General features: G+C 39.1%; 1 protein-coding gene across 4 annotated transcripts in view; it reads right to left on the minus strand.

The window, feature by feature from the left end:
• trpm7.S (transient receptor potential cation channel subfamily M member 7 S homeolog) overlaps window positions 1-14,717 on the minus strand; it is a 60,742-nt gene extending 46,025 nt beyond the window's left edge. For 2 of the 4 annotated variants that reach the window (XM_018255396.2, XM_018255395.2), the window contains exon 1: window positions 14,287-14,716. In XM_018255396.2, the coding sequence (XP_018110885.1) occupies window positions 14,287-14,310 (24 nt within the window). In that variant the 5' untranslated portion in view covers window positions 14,311-14,716. Of the gene's footprint in view, window positions 1-14,286 lie in introns of all 4 variants that reach the window. The other 2 variants (XM_018255397.2, XM_018255398.2) reach the window with 2 other exon arrangements.
• Window positions 14,718-16,774: the final 2,057 nt, after the last annotated feature.

Consider the following 16,774-nt stretch of genomic DNA (forward strand, 5'->3'; position numbering starts at 1 on the left):
TAAATACTCTTTTAAAAATCCCATAGAAATGAATGGAAAGGGGCAGAATTTCACTCTAGAGGACTGTGGTGATCTCTAACTTCACCCTTTGATAAATATACCCTTGATCTCAACTTGAGAATCTGTGGCACTATTTGAAAAGTGAGGTGCACTAGCATCACCCAAATTACCTGATCACTTGAATGTGTCAGAGCAAATGGGTCAAAAACCACATTATCTGCTAGCACGTATTGTGTTTATCAAATATTTTTGTTAAATATTTTCCTATTGCTTTTTTTCCAGTTTTAAAAGTACCCAAGGTACATGTGATCGACTGCAGATTTGCGTTTGTTCAGGATACAAAGTACTACGGCAATAGCCCCAAGGCAGAAATTCCGAAACATGCCTTTATCTCAAGATCTTAACATCCATTATGGAAATTACAGTGGTTTATAAATCAACCACCAAACCAGGTATCCAATTCTCTCACGTATTTCATTGTACTTATAACTGAAAGAATTTTAAGGAAAAATCATTATGTAAAAGAACTAGCAACTATTCAATCAGTGCATTAAACATTTGTATTGTTTACAGGATAATTCTCATTTCATTATTAAGATGATGAGATCTTATTCCAGCACAATAGTTAAATGTATAACTACAGCTATATAATAAAGAAACAGTTCTCTCTTCTCATTTTATGTTTTTGCACGGAATGCTATATATATTTCAGGACTGTTATTAAAGGAGGTTTGATCAAAGCACATACCTTGGCCCATTTGTATTTATATATAAGAAGAAAGAAATACCATCTGTTTTAAAAAGAGATATGGTATAATGTAATACAAGTTACACATTTTGCTTCCAAACTGGTGACCGGTACATTCTTCCTGCTGTTTAGTTGCTACGGGCTACTAGACCAGTTATAAAGTTTGCGACTTATAATTACGTTACCCTCTTAAAATGGCCATACATGAGCCAGCACTGAGTGTTGTCTTGGCCACTCCTGAAAGAGAGAGCAGCCTAATGGTTCACACAGAAGGATCCAAAAATAATTGCCTCCTCACAAGATATCAGATAAAAAGTTGCTTAAGTATAAGTCAGGAAAGTTCAGCTCTGCACAAGCACCTATGTGATGCTATCACTATATGCTATGGTATTAACACATATGCTATGCTATATGTTATGATGCTATCACATATGCTATGCTATTCTATATGCTATGATGCTATCACATATGGTATATGTTATGATGCTATCACATATGCTATGTTATTCTATATGCTATGATGCTATCACATATGCTATGCTATTATATATGCTATGATACTATCACATATGGTATATGTTATGATGCAATCACATATGCTATGCTATTTGTTATGATGCTCTCACATTTGCTATGCTATATGCTATATGTTATGATGCTACCACATATGCTATGCTATGATGCTATCACATATGCTATGTTATATGATATATGTTATGATGCTATCAAATATGATATTATGTTATTCTATATGTTATGATGCTATCACAAATGCTATGCTATGCTATATGTTATGATGCGATCACATATGCTATCATGTTATTCTATATGTTATGATGCTATCACATATGCTATGCTATAAGTTATGATGCTATCACATATGCTATGCTATGCTATATGTTATGATGCTATCACATAACATAGGTGATAGCACCACATACCACAACCACAATCTGCAGCACTACTTCCTTACACAGATGCAGCGAAGAGCCAAACGCAGTGGAATGCTAAAAAAACCTGACCATAGGGGAAATGCCCTTTTTCATTTACCAAAGTGACTAGTCCAAATTTTTTAGTCTACATAGTAACCTAAAAGTGATTGACTTCCAGATGTTTCCCATTTAAGTTAATGGAAGCTGCAGGAGGAGATTAAGGCAAGTTTTAATCTTAAAATACACTGACATTAATTTAGCATGAAACCACAAAGCAAGATTTAAAGTGATATTTACAGTACATGGTGCAATCAGAAATAGGAATTGTGTCAATCTGAAAAACTCTATTTTATTTTAGGTCCTAGCCCATTCCAAATCTACCTGCTCTCTGACATTCCTACCATTGTCCATGTATCCAGTGCAGGGCCAGATTTGTCAGTTGCCCCAGGCAACCCAGCTGGCCATTGGTAACTTTGGTCCCCCCAAAGCTGTGCGCAATGGAGCGCAACCGAGGACGCGCATGCGTAATCGTGCGCAACCGAGGACGAGCGTGGTTAGCGCAAAGCACTTCAACTTCACAGAGCGCACCCCCTTTTCAATGTGATAACAATTGCCGGACTAGGGGTAGGCTGCGTATAAGGTAAGTGCCTGGCGCCCCCAAGCTTTGCACCCTAGGCACGTGCCTCTTTTGCCTACCCCTAGTTCTGGCCCTGCCTGGATCAGTCAGTCATGCTGGCAGGGGGCTGCGAGATTATCCAATAGGTTTCACAGAAACAAGTATCACTAGTGTATACAATGTGCAGTATTATCAAAAAATAAAAATTGGGTTTTTTCCCCAAAAAAAATAAGTCTGCACTATACTTCTCTCTTCTTCTTTTGTAGTGCTCTCACAGATCTACCAGTGCCGCTAGGATTATCAGACTGGATGTCAAGAATATGCATGCTGCTTTTTTATGGATCTGAAACTCAGAGTGCTGCTCTAAGAGAAAAGGCAACTTTTGTATAAAAATGGTGCAGCACTTCTATAGTAAAGGTATGGGATCCATTACCCAGAAAGCTCTGAATTACGGAATGAACAACTGTAATAAAAAAACAGTACTTTGTACTTGATCCAAACTAAGATATAATTAATCCTTATTGGACGCAACACCAGCCTATTGGGTTTATTTAATGTTCATTTGATTTTCTAGCAGACTTAAGGTATGTAAATCCAAACTACGGAAAAATCCATTATCCAGAAAACTCTAGGTCCCGAGCATACTGGATAATAGGTCCCATACCTGTATATCCCCTTTAACTTTAGCTAGAAGCTATATAGTTGAAAAGGAGGAGAGCAGCCATCACTCTATCTCCAGAGGCTTCAGGGTGGTAAAGTGATAATACTGAATTTAGACCATACCCCATTTTCTGCTGTACAACTAGGAGATACATTTGAATAATTTTATTCAAAAACAATTAATTATTATACAGTTTCAGGTGTAAATAAAAAATAAAATGACAGGGTTTCTGATATCTGTCGAGATAAAAGCAAACAGCATATACGATTTACGTGCTGTCAACAAAATGGGTTTTGGACAAAAGAATTAAACAAACCTGTACAATTAAATGGCTACTGGCCTTGAAGTGATTAGAAGAAACCATGGCTTGTGTAAAATAACAGGCAGATAATCTTTATCCTGAGGAATTTACAGACTTAACATTCTCAGGGCAGAATTCTTGCAAATATGGTGCTATGCCAGAAACAAGGTTTCACAAGCAGCTCTCATTAAACCCTTACAGGAAACCAAGCAGCGCTTCCTAAAAAAACCAACACTTACATTTTGACACAAATATAGATAAATGGCAGCAAATAATAATATAAAGAATACAAATAATGTAAAAGGTTGACATTAAGGGGCAGATTTATCAAAGGTCGAAGTGAATTTTCGAGGTAAAAAACTTCGAATTTCGAAGTAATTTTAGAGTTCTTCGACCATTGAAAAGTCCAACTTCGATTATTAGTTGAAAAAAAACTAGAAATTAGAATATCGAAATTTATCATGTACTGTCTCTTTAAAACTTCGACTTTGACCATTCGCCACATAAAACCTGCCAAAGTGCTGTTTTAGCCTATGGGGGACCTCCTAGAACCTTTTTTGGGGGGAAACTTTGAATAGAAGTAGATCAAAGGCGATATTCCTTCGATCGTACGATTCCAATACGGCCGCATACGGACCACTTTGACCCCCAAAAAACTTCGACCTCAATTCGGTTGGTATTTTTAAATTCGAGTTTCGAAGTTTTTTCAATTCGAAACTCGACCCCTGATAAATATGCGCCTAAAAGAACGGTTGAGCTTCCCTGATCCTATTTTAACTGTTTAAAGCATCAAGTTTTATCATGCTTAGTGAGTTAGATAATATATGGGGGAACGTAATCATTTTTGGCTAAGCGCATAAATCGTTCGCAATTCGTTTTTAAGGTCAATAAATGTTCGCAGAGTGAACAATTTTACCTTTACTAGGACATAACAGTAAGAGAACAATTGGGAATATTATAGTTGCAGATAGTGCGCAGTGTATGTAATAAAACATCTTAATGAAAAAATTGTTACTTTTGCTAGAAAAATGCACTCCACCTTCAAGCAGGTGTTAAAGGTTCGCAATGTGCAATTACGATTCGCAATGCAATAAAAGCCTAATAAAGAATATAACATTGCAAATTTTTAGGGATACACCGAATCCAGGATTTGGTTCGGGATTCGGCAAGGATTCGGCCTTTTTCAGCAGGATTCGGCCGGTTCCTTCTGCCCGGCCGAACCGAATCCTAATTTGCATATGCAAATTAGGGGGCGGGGAGGGAAATCACGTGACTGTCACAAAACAAGGAAGTCAAAAATGTTTTCCCCTTCTCACCCCTAATTTGCATATGCAAGTTAGTATTCAGTTCGGTATTCGGCCGAATCTTTCGTGAAGGATTCGGGGGTTCGGCGGAATCCAAAATAGTGAATTCGGTGCATTCCTACAAATTTTTCTTTGCAAATTTGTTCTTTTTATGAATTGTATTACATTTTCCCCATAAAGTCAAATGAGTTATAAGGTCCTTGATACATATCGCATATTTTCCACTGAATTAAAATTGCCCATACCAGATAGAGCAGTCTGTTGTTTGCATTCATGGAAAACACCTATATACCATACGACCATGGCTTAAACTGGCCATACATACCCAGATTTAGCTAATTATGCCCATATTCCACAACCATTTGGACACACATGACAGGTCAGGTGTGAATTTGGATAGACCAAACTGGGAACCCGTCCGAGTTTCAGCCCAAACATGCATGAATATGCAAAAAAAAAAAAAACTTTTAAATATATATTAAGGGGCAGATTTACCAAGGGTCGAAATTGAAAATTCTAATTTTTCTATTTTTTTTTTTATGGTCAAAACTATCAAATTCAACTAGGGAGTTATCCAAATTCGATTCGAGTTTTTTAAACAATTCAAATTTGATTTTCGAGATTTATCATGCTCTGGCCCTTTAAGAATTCAAATTCTACTATTTGCCACCTAAAACCTGCTGAATTGCTGTTTAAGTCAATGGCAGAGGTCCAGGGATCAATTTGGACATGTTTGCAGCCTTGCTGACATTTGAATTTTTGGGTCGTTGAAATTCGTCAGAGTTTATAAAATTTGATTTTGATTAATACATTTGACTAGTCGCATTTATGGGAGTTTAGGGGAGTTTTTTAAAAAAAAAAAAACCTGACATGAATTTGAAATTTGACCCTTGATAAATGTGCCTCCAAATGTTTTCAATGTATTTGCTCACCCCTTTCTGTCCTCTGGTTCTTACTCTTGAGACAATATAGCAGTTCCTCAGGTCATGGAATCGGCTGACTTTTGCTACATGGTTTCAGGAATAAGAACTGGTGCTGGAAGTGCAGAAACTTGCCCAGTTAAACAGATACAGCTTTTCAACTGCAATTACATTCACAAATAACTTCAGCCATTTTAATGTATATTTAAAATTTGCTAAGAAATATTTTCATTGCGCATTTATATGTAGAGGCCTATTTTACACTAATTTTAGTGGTTTAAGAGATGTTTGAAACCACGACTAAACTCACATTCTCTAAAACCACGAATGTCGGGAAATTTATTAAAAGATCCAAACTGAAAAAGCACCAACAAGAAAAATCCATTTGTTTAGTTTAATCTAGTGCTCTCATCTGTTAAACTGACCATACATGCAAATGTGGTTGTTGTTTGGCCACTTTTAAGGGCAGAGACACACGCGAAGATTCGAGGATTCTCCCCAAACTGCCTTCCCGCTGGCTAGAATGTAAGTGCCCCAAAAGGAAACTTCAGTCGACTTCGGAAAACGAATCGCTCCAAGTGCCATCCAGCCCGCAATTTAGATTCTAGACGGCAGGAAGGCTTTTCATGGGGGATTAGTCGCCCGAAGAAGAGGTGGTTTGTCGCCGGGTGACTAAATCTCCCCATATCTTCTTTAAAGGTGGGGGGCATTTTTTGGTAACTTAATGTCCTTTATATATTTATATGGGTGAATGTAGAGAACCTTTTGTCTTTGTCCGTATAAATTTTGTGGTCACACCCTCATTGCACCCCCACTTACTGATTAAAAATTGTTCAGCGGTGAGCACAACTTTCCCTTTTTTGTGTCAGTATTTTTATTTTTTTTTAACTTCCAGTATTTTAACAGTTGTCAATTCTGACCAATTAGGACCTTGAAGATCATTTTCAGCAGACAAACATCTGGTTTCAACAGCTACTGTATTTCCAGACAGAATTCTATTATTTGGCTACAGGCAAAGTGTTGCTAGTTTCCAACCAATTCCCCTGTGGATCAACCCACCCACTATAAAATCCAAATATAGGCCTGTGTATAGCCTCCCACACTGTAGTTTAGGACAGTCATGGTGCTCTCAGAAAACCCACAGTAGTCAAGACACCCTTTTCCACCAACTGCTGCTTCCCAATCATTTGAAAGAAGAAAGCATTTCTTTTGGGAAACACAAGTGCTATCAGTCATGTTGGCCATACAGAAGCTGATAAAAGCAGTCAACTCTGCCCTTAAAGGAGAACTATCACAAAAATATAAATTTTATATTAGCTTCATCTGAAACTTTCTAAATACAATCAATTAAATATTGTGCATAGTTTCTGAAATATTCAAGTTTATCTTCACTTTTCCTCTCATCATCGGTTTCTCTTCATTTTGTATTCTTGCAGGAGTTGGGTGTCAGATATTCATTGATAGTTAGATCCAATATATCAAATAGGGGGGCTTCCTTCCCTAGCAAGTGTATTAGACCTCACTCAGATAACCAATTCCAGTACAAACAAAATCTAACCAAATAACTGCCTTTTGCACAAATCCTGCATGTAGAGTGACATGATGGCTGGTGATTTTAATAGAGTGAGCTCTAATACATCTTCTAGGAATCTAAGCAAAAGGAGCCCCCTATAAGATATATTGGATCTAACTATCAATGAATATCTGACACCCAACTCCTGCATGAAGCGAGAATGAAGAGAAACAGATGCCGAGAGAGGGATAGTGAAGATAAACTTGATTATTTCAGAAACGGCAAAGAATTTTTAATTGATTGTATTTAGAAAGTTTCTCATTTCAGTGTGCTGAAGGCAATTTGCCTTCGAATAAATATAAATACTGGCTGCATGAACTGAGTACTTAACATATTATGCATCTAGTAAAATAATTTAGCGTTGTGATCACTTTAGAGAACATTCCTATTCTAAGAGAACTACAGTTAGGTCTAGTTTGTAGCTCTCTATGTAACTATTTTTTACATGTAGTTGGTCAATTATTATATCACAGGAAATAGCCAATCTGCTCCTGTGTGTGTTCCCACTGACAGGAGTTGCATTACACATCATTACACACATGGGGAGGATTTCAGTACAGTATGGGTTTTCATGCCAAAATCCTGTCCTGTAAGTGCACACACACATAGGGGCAAATTCACTAAAGGGCGAATTTTCATCAGCGACTGCTGTGAGACACCCTGCGCCAGTTTGCCTAGCGCAAATTAGTTACCACTACAATAATTCACCAATATGCATCTCAGCAGCCCAATGCTGGCGAATTATCACTAGCATTCATTTCTGCATAGTGAAACGCGGCTAGCACTCTTACGCTTAGGTTAATTTGAATAGGGCGGGTACGTAAAAGACGTATGGAAGTAGTGGCCACTTTTGCAAACACATGGCCAATGCACCATAATAAAGATAATACAGATCCTCTAATGCCCTAGATATGATCCCACCCTTAATCAAATGTGGCATGCCCCTCAAATTAGTTTTAAAAAATTGTTCACACATAAATCTCCGCCGGCGTTTTTTTATAACTTTAATACATTTCCGGCATACGGGCTGTGATGTCATTGACACAAGATTGAGGAGGATGTAGCTTAGTTTTATTAGTTCGCCAGGTCGAAGGAAACTCTGGCGAAAGAGGCAACGTTCAGTAAAATGCACGTCTTTTTGCGGAGTAACGGCTGTTCGCCACAGCAAAAAGTCGCCTGGGGATAGGGTGCGAAACTGCGCTAGTGTCTCTTTCGCTAGCGAATTGTCCTCTACTGCTGTTAATGAATTGGCGATGTGGTTCACCTTTAAGTTAACTTTTAGTATGTTATAGAATGGCTAATGCTAAGCAAGTTATTTTTAATTATCTGCCTCCTTCTTCTGACTCTTTCCAGCTTTCAAATGGGGGTCACTGACCCCATCTAAAAAAAAATCTATTGTTATTGCTACTTTTTATTACTCATCTTTCTATGTCGCCCCTCTCCTATTCAAGTATAGTATTCAAATCAATGCATGGTTGCTGGGGTAATTTGGACCCTAACAACCAGACTGCCGACTGGAGAGCTGCTCAATAAAAAGCTAAATTAAAAAAAATGAAACATTTTTAACATTTTAGAATTTTATTATCTAGGCCACTATCACTCAGATTGTGGGGTATGAATACAAATGTTGAGATTCATGTACACCATGCATGGGAATAGTGAATGCTGTTTCTACCCTGAGCCAAAAGTGCAAAATTCCATTTCAAATGTTATTGTGATTTATTGACATGCCTATAGTAATGATACACATAGGGACCTATTTATCATGATGTATGAAATTATTTACATGAGAAATACAGTGTAAAAAAGCATTGGTCAATTTATAAAGAAGATACATTTTCTTTTATTGTGCCATATTTAAAGAAGAAGTAACACCAAAAACATGCAATTTAAGCCCTCTCACACAAACTGGACATTCATTGCCAAGAAATAGTTTATTTGTAGATACTTTATCAACAGCTGCAAATGATAAATGCAAAGAAAAACTTTTCGCCGTTAGATGCTACTGGTCCATTAAAGCATTATTTTATGCCACTGTTTTAATGCATAACTTATTTGAGTCAATGGGAAAAATTCAGGTGGCAAGTAAATTCAGGTGGCAAGTAAATTCAGTTGTAAAATATTGTAAAAAGCAGTGCTGTTCTTTCTACAGCATTTTCATGGGCCACTGCTTTTAACATAGAAAAAAAGTAATACACAACTTTATTCCAAGGTGTGGCTTTTTTTTTTTTTTTTTAATCAAACACAGTTTAATAAATAGGCCTTTCAATGGTGTGATCATCCACTACTGCAGGTCACTTCTCATTAGTCAACTTGCACAAACAATTATTGTGAGATTCGCACCGTGGTGCATTTTTAAGAAATATTAATGGATTCTGTGTGTCCTAGTGAGTTACCTACTAATGTAAATGCCAAGCAACCCATGGAGAGCTGTGGCCATTTTAACTGGTGCTACATTTAGCTGAGATGAAAATACTCCATGTGTTGCATGCCAACGGTAGACTTTCAATTTAAGCAATAATGACAAGATACTAATTTTGCTTTAATGTTACAATTGTAACTTTTAAATAATGTATACATTGTTTTTTCCTTCCCTGTTTATAAAAACAGTCTGTGTCTTACATATTGTTACATTTGTAACATTCTTTGGACATTCTTCAACCTGAAAAATACACAAAGATTTCCCTCAATTGACACACTTGGATCCCATCAGTTACAGTCACCATAAGACCAGAAGAGTACCTCTAGGTGCACATTTGTACTTATTCACATAAGCGGAAGCTCTATTAATCTCTATAACTAGAATAAACTAAATTTAACAAAGAGATTCTAATGAAACAGTGAGTCGAAGTAATAGGCAGAATGCATGCTTAGCTTTACAGAGTAATAACCAACTAAGAAAAATAGATACAAAGGCAAACTCCACACAATGCTTCTGCAAAACCCGAAAACTTCTCTCTTTTATTAAAGTGAGATCACAGCAAACGTTTAGTACACGTTTTGCACACTATGAAGCACCCTGGTTTCACTCAGACTGTTTTTTTTTTTCTTTGTATCCACAAACGGTTAGGAAAATGCTTTTTACTACACAACATAAGGGTGTGCTGCTGGCAGATGATACATGTGGAGCTTGGAGCTGCAACTATCACCAGGTTACCATATGTTTAAGTAAAATCACACAAAGGGATTTTATTGGTAAATGTATGACCATCTGAAGGAGTAGCACACAACACTAATGTGGCCTATAATCCTTCTAAACTCTGTTTGCTTTCAACATGTTTAGTTCAACTATGGATGCCTATAAAAATCATGATTAGAATTCTTGTCAGACTACAGATTATGGCATTATAAAATGTCACCGAAATGTTTAATATGCAAATATTACAGGGTGTGCATAAAAACGATTATATAGGAGAACTTTCAAATACTTTAAGGCCTAAAGGTAACAGAATAGTTTGCTAGATGAATGTGTAAGTTCAGTTCCTAATGCAGACAGGTTTGCTGCATGGAAAGGAAATTACGTTGTAAACTAGACTGAAGGATACCTATCATTTGCTCATATTTTTCAGAGGGCAAAAAGAAAAGAACCTCCCAAACACTATAAACCGGATACAATATAACAGGGTGTGGGAGTTTTACAAAACTTTGTGGACATTTGTAATTTAACTGTTGATTTTCAGAATAAAATGACTACTACTGACACAAGAAGGCTTTAACAACCAATCCGTTTTACTTTCCACATCTGGTACACAGCAGCTACTTTTTCTGTCACACTCCTGCAAGAAGGCCACAAAGTATAACAGAGTGCACCGGTTTGCACTCAGATCATGCCAATTAATCCCGGCAACTTTCCTATAATTTTCATCAGTAACTTGAAATTAGCTTTTCATGCATTTGGTGAAACACAGCATTTACATTGGCAGTTTAGATGTTGTAATATTACTACAATGACCACTGCATCAGCATAATATGATCTTGTAAAAGGGCATACCTAGATAGCAATCAATAACTTCTTGGTAGTCACACAATCCAGAAATATCCCTGGACTGAGTGAGGAAATTCAGTCTTTCCTTATGCCATGTCCCAGACTTACTTATTGAAAAACTCATCACACCCAATTTTTTTTTAAAAAAAGTCTTATACAGCAGACTTGCGGAACAGAACCAGCATTGTGTACTTATGCAGCTCAGTAAACATCTTTCTGCTATCATTCATATAGGAACTATATACAAACTGCTGCTTCCGATTGTGTCTTTCAGTGATTCGTTTTTCTTCTGGCAGGCTGAAACACGCCTTGCAGATTTCAAGCATCCCGTGCATACTGCAGGCTACATGTACTATATGTACACCAAGCATTCAGGTAGTGTTGACTGCCTATTTAAAACAACAGTACGAGGAAAGATTCACTGGCACTCGATGGCTGGTGCAAGCAGGGACAGGGACAAGCCCTTGCGTTTTTATTTATCAGAAAGGTGCAATGTTTCGGGGATAAAACCCGTTTGTCAAGCTTGCTTGAAACGTTGCACCTTTCTGATAAATAAAAATGCAAGGGGCTTGTCACTGCTTGCACCAGCCTTTGAGTTCCAGTGAATCTTTCCTCGTACTGTTATTGGGAGGGTGCCGATCCCTCCATCACTGTGCACCAGGCGTCCAGTCTAGAAGGCCAGGGTGTGCGAGCTGTGCCTCCGTTCTCTATTTAAAACAACATACCATCCTAAAAAATGTCACAGTTAAAAGTTAGACTCACCCTACAGAATCTGGTCACAGAGAACAAAGAGCAACGGCAATTTGCACCTCAGTTCAATGTCAACTGTTTACAAGACATACTCAGGCTTTTAACAAGCTTGTTATTTATTCATAAGTACTGGAGTAACTGTGCTGTACATCCAAGGGCACCAACATTCATGGCCATAGCCACAAAAATATCATGCACAGAAAAACAAAAACACATATCTGCAATCTTTGTTACTCAAACATTGACATTTTCCTTTGACCACTTTGATGAACTAATGAGAATTCCCCCATAAAAAGCTATAACCATCAAACTGGAGGGATGTAATAACAGGGGCAAAATTTGCTACCATATACCAATCAATATGCAGGTAGCATTGCATGGTCTGATTTCTGGTTTCTAAAGGGGTTAATAGATCTCAAACAAACCTTTGCCATAGCATCCAAACAAGTAGTGTAAATGGCACAACATGGGTTCTAATGGTAAAACTCATATCAAGAAATACTTCAGCAATCAGAAACACAAGCCCCACATTATTATAGCTTATACTTATCAAATGATTGCAACAACTTTCCAAAAAAAAAAAAAAAAAGGCTTGCTGCAATCAATGCCTGGTTTGCCATTAACCTAACACTCTTCCAGAGACCTCTAACACAACCATACCTGCATTCAAGAAAGCATTTGAGGAAAAGCAACAAAGTAAAGTTATTTACAAAATCAGTCCCCTTTAAGAATGAGACAGTGGCATACTACAGTCAAAAAAATGACAGATAAATCCTAAAATTGTGCTCATATCTGCTCAGAGTATAATGTTATACCAAAGCCGCTTATGTGCAGATCAGCTCAGGAACCATGGCAGGTCTAAAGAAGGCCATACTTAATGTTCTGACTGATAAGCCTGCAGAAACAACAATCAAATACAGTATGAAGGGGGTCATGTGTCTGGGCAAACTTTGCATCGCCTCATTGAACCTATAGGGGCCTGTGGGGCAGCGAGTTGTAAGCTCCAGCTTTATTTTAAAAAAAATGGAAAAAAAAACCTACAGAAGAGATTAGGGTGGGCATACCTGCAAGACCAAAAAGGGCTAAAGCAGCCTGGAATTTCAAGCAAGTAAGGAGGGATTCATGTAGATTAAGACATACCTGGTTACAACTAATCATGATAGGCACAAATAATGTCCAAACTCTTTAGAGCAGTTACACACGCTGCTATTTCGGGAGATTAGTCGACAGCAACAAATCGCTTCGGGCAATTGATCTCCCAGATCTACCTTCCCGCTGGCTAGAAAGTAAATAGACGACAGTTTGGCACTCTGAACGTTTCGTTTACTAAGATGCCTCACAAGGAAATTTCGGGCGACTTCTGAAAGCTGAAGCGACCCAAGTGCCATCCAGCCGTCGATTTACATTCTAGCCGACGGGAAGGCAGTTCAGGAAGATTAGAAGAAGAAGAAGCGATTGGTCGCTGGGCAACTAATCTCCCGAAATGTCAGCGTGTGTCTCTGCTCTTAGAGTTATATTTTTAAAATGCTGAAAGGTATGGGAGGGGTCCGGCAGAGGTAAGTATAATTCAGAAACTGGAAATAGAATCTCAATGCTTTACCATATGCAGAAAGAACAATGCAGATCAGGAGAACTTTCTGGCAGTTACTTTGACAGTAGCTTGGTGGGAGTGGGTTTTGTTGCCGTGACAGAGCCAAATCCTATTATCTTCCCACATAAAACACAACACAGAGCATGAGGCTCCACCAGAACGATGCTGATGTCCAAACCCTGATCCAGACATTGCAAATAAAACACAAGACTGCCGTCAATTTACTTTCTAGCCGGCGGGAAGGCAGATCGGAGAGATAAATCTTCCAAAGAAGAAGCGATTTGTCGCTGGCAAGTTTGGACACTTATTTGTGCCTATCATGATTAGTTATAACCAGGTATGTCTTAATCTACAGGAATCCCTCCTGACTTGCTTGAAATTCCAGGCTGCTTTGGCCCTTTTTTGGTCTTGCAGGTATACCCACCCCAATCTCTTCTGTAGGTTTTTTTTTCATTTTTTAAAAAATAAAGCTTTCCAGGGGATAAGGGACAGTTCCAGGGATAAAGGCCCTGCGGTTAAATATGATCCATGGTGGTAGCTGTGATGAGCCTGTCCAATCCGGAAGTGAAGGTTGCTAGTGGCAAATATGAACATGACAGCGGGGATGGCAACTGGAATTACCTATTAGGAGCCATGGCGTCCCTATGCCTAACTGAGGGGTGACTGTGGAGGTAAATTAGAAATGCACTACAGGAAGGCGACACGTGACTATAGACACTTTTAACCTGCACCGTCCCAGCGGTAAACTACATGTCCCAGGAGGCTGTGCGCTGTACAACAGCTGGAAAAGGACAGAGGCGCCCTGAGACATTTGCTTCTCTGCCGCCTACACAACGGGTTCACTTATTCAGGGGGGTGTTACCCCTCGTGTTCCCTCCGCCCCTCTTGTTTCTACCCTGTCTCACCCCGATACTGTTGTTCCTCACCATTCTGTTCAACGTGCAGACACAAGCAGCTCTCACCCGGGACTCTCAGCCATGTATCGGGGTTATCCAGTGTTGGGCAGTATACTGTAGCAGCCGACCCAGCGGAGGATGAGTTTCTCATAATGGTTCCACTCCGGACTGGCGGAGGACTGCGAGTGACGGGCTGCCTGTCATGTGTCCCTGCTGACGTCACCGAGTGCGCGCGCCCGGCTGGAAACACTAAGTCAACGTGCGCGAGTGCTAAGGAATGCTACGCAGGTTTGAAACGTGTGGCGGGGTCAATGTCATGATGCGGAGTCGACAACTAGAATCAATACCCCAGTCCGACACTGGCTGTAACCAACAGGAGCGACTATAACTCCCTCTCGAATAGATTCAGTGTACGTAACAAGGCGCATTTACAGCTATATAGTTTGAACCAATTGGGGCTTTGCTTTCACTATTTAATTCTAGCAGCCTGTATGATGTAGAGAGTGATATTCTGAGACAGTTTGCAATTTGGTTTTCATTTTTTATTATTTAAGGTTTTTGAGTTATTTGGCTTTTTATTCTTCAGCTCTTCAATTTGCATGTTAAAGGAGAAGAAAACCCTTTCGGCGTAAAACCCCTCCCCCTTAGGCCCCCCTCCATCCTACCTCTCCCCCCAGGGCAAATGCCCCTAACTTGTTAGTCACCCCTCTCTTGCCGAGTTCATCTTTATCCGAGCACTCTTCTTCCTGTACTGATCAGCGTTTGGCGGCGCATGCGCAGTAGGAGGCATTTGGCGGTTGAATCTACTGCAAATACACCCGAATTTCACGAAGTTTCAGATTTCTTTTTTTCGGAAACTTCATGACTTTCGGTGCATGCGTAGTAGGTCCAACCGCCAAATGCCTCCTACTGCGCATGCGCCGCCAAATACAGGAAGAAGAGCGCTCGGACGAAGATGGCGCCCGTGAACTCAGCAAGAGAGGATCTACATGGAGGGGTGATTAACAAGTTAGGGGCATTTGCCCTGGGGGGGGGCCTACGGGGGGACGGGTTTTGCGCCGAAAGGGTTTTCTTCTCCTTTAAGCAATCTGGCAGCTAGGGTACAACTTCCCCTAGAAACCATGCATTGATTTGAATAAGGGACTGGGATATGAATAGGAGAGACCTGAATAGAAGATGAGTAATAAAAAGTAGCAATAACAATACATGTGTAGCCTTACAGAGCATTTGTTTTTTTAGAAGGGGTCAGCAACGCTAATTTGAAAGCTGCACAGAATCATATGAAAAATACAAATAACTATAAAACTATAAAAAATAAATAATGAAAACCAATTGAAAAGTCGCTTAGAATTAGCCATTCTGTAACATACTAAAAGTTGCCTTAAAGGTGAACCACCCCTTTAACAAATTGGGTTTTAGTAATAACAGTGGGTGAAGTGACCAGCTTTGTGAGGAGAAAATCATTGAAAGCTATGGCTACAATTATAAGTAGTTGGCCTGTTCATATACTGTGCCTCAATACTTCTACTCAGCTGTATGACTGAACCATCTACATATTCCCAATCAAAAAGAGAAGCTCTCTGCTGTCTCATGATCTGACTATTTGTGAACTGTAGCTGCAAACCAAACTTTGAGGGACAAAAACATCAGGCGCTTCTAGCACTGCGATTTATTTTAACACTCCCATTTTATGTCCACAACTCCTAATTGCCATGTCTAGTTTACATGTGGCAGGTTATGAAAGTTTGAACACATTTTTGGGAGTTTTAGGGCAACGATTTATGTGTTATAACAGTTTTGCTAATGAAGCTAAAATAGCCCTTAAGGGCAGAGAGGCACGCTCCTCGTGAGGCAACTTTGGACGACTTCGGAAAACGATGCGCACTGATTGCCATCCCGCCGGCGATGTTACAAATACCTATGAGGTGAATAGGTTGATGTGCTCTTCATTACACTTTGGAAACAACATGTAGTTTATTGTTTTTCCTGTGTGCAATGACCTGTCATCTGTTCTTGTGGAAAATATGGAGAGATAACTAACTTTCGTGTTTGTCAGGGATAATTTTACCTTCTGATCCATTGAGCAGCTAATACCCAGAACATTGGGTAAATGCCTCTCTTTTCAGTTGTATTTTTAAGGTGAGTGCCAAGAAAGAGCAGTGACCATTTGCCCTAGTGTTTAGCTGTTCATGGAACATCATTACAGGTTTTCTGTCCTTAATTCTATATATTACACAGTTGGCAAGCTGGATATGGTATGCTACTAAATATTTTTACCATCCTTTTTGGCTAAAACTACAATTAGCCCTGCAAGATCTACAATGATTACAGGTAACTTTGCCAGGTACAATTTCTATAAATTTTTGGTATGGCTGCCTATAAAAGAGACTCAGTTATGCCTGTTACTTTGATTGCATCTGTCAGAAATGAGACTGGCAGGTAAGAGCCTATGTGCTTGATAAGGTGGTGTTCCCATGTTTGGTGTATAGAGAGGAAC

Source organism: Xenopus laevis, chromosome 3S (assembly GCF_017654675.1).
Source record: "Xenopus laevis strain J_2021 chromosome 3S, Xenopus_laevis_v10.1, whole genome shotgun sequence".
In the NCBI taxonomy this organism is placed as follows: Eukaryota; Metazoa; Chordata; class Amphibia; order Anura; family Pipidae; genus Xenopus; species Xenopus laevis.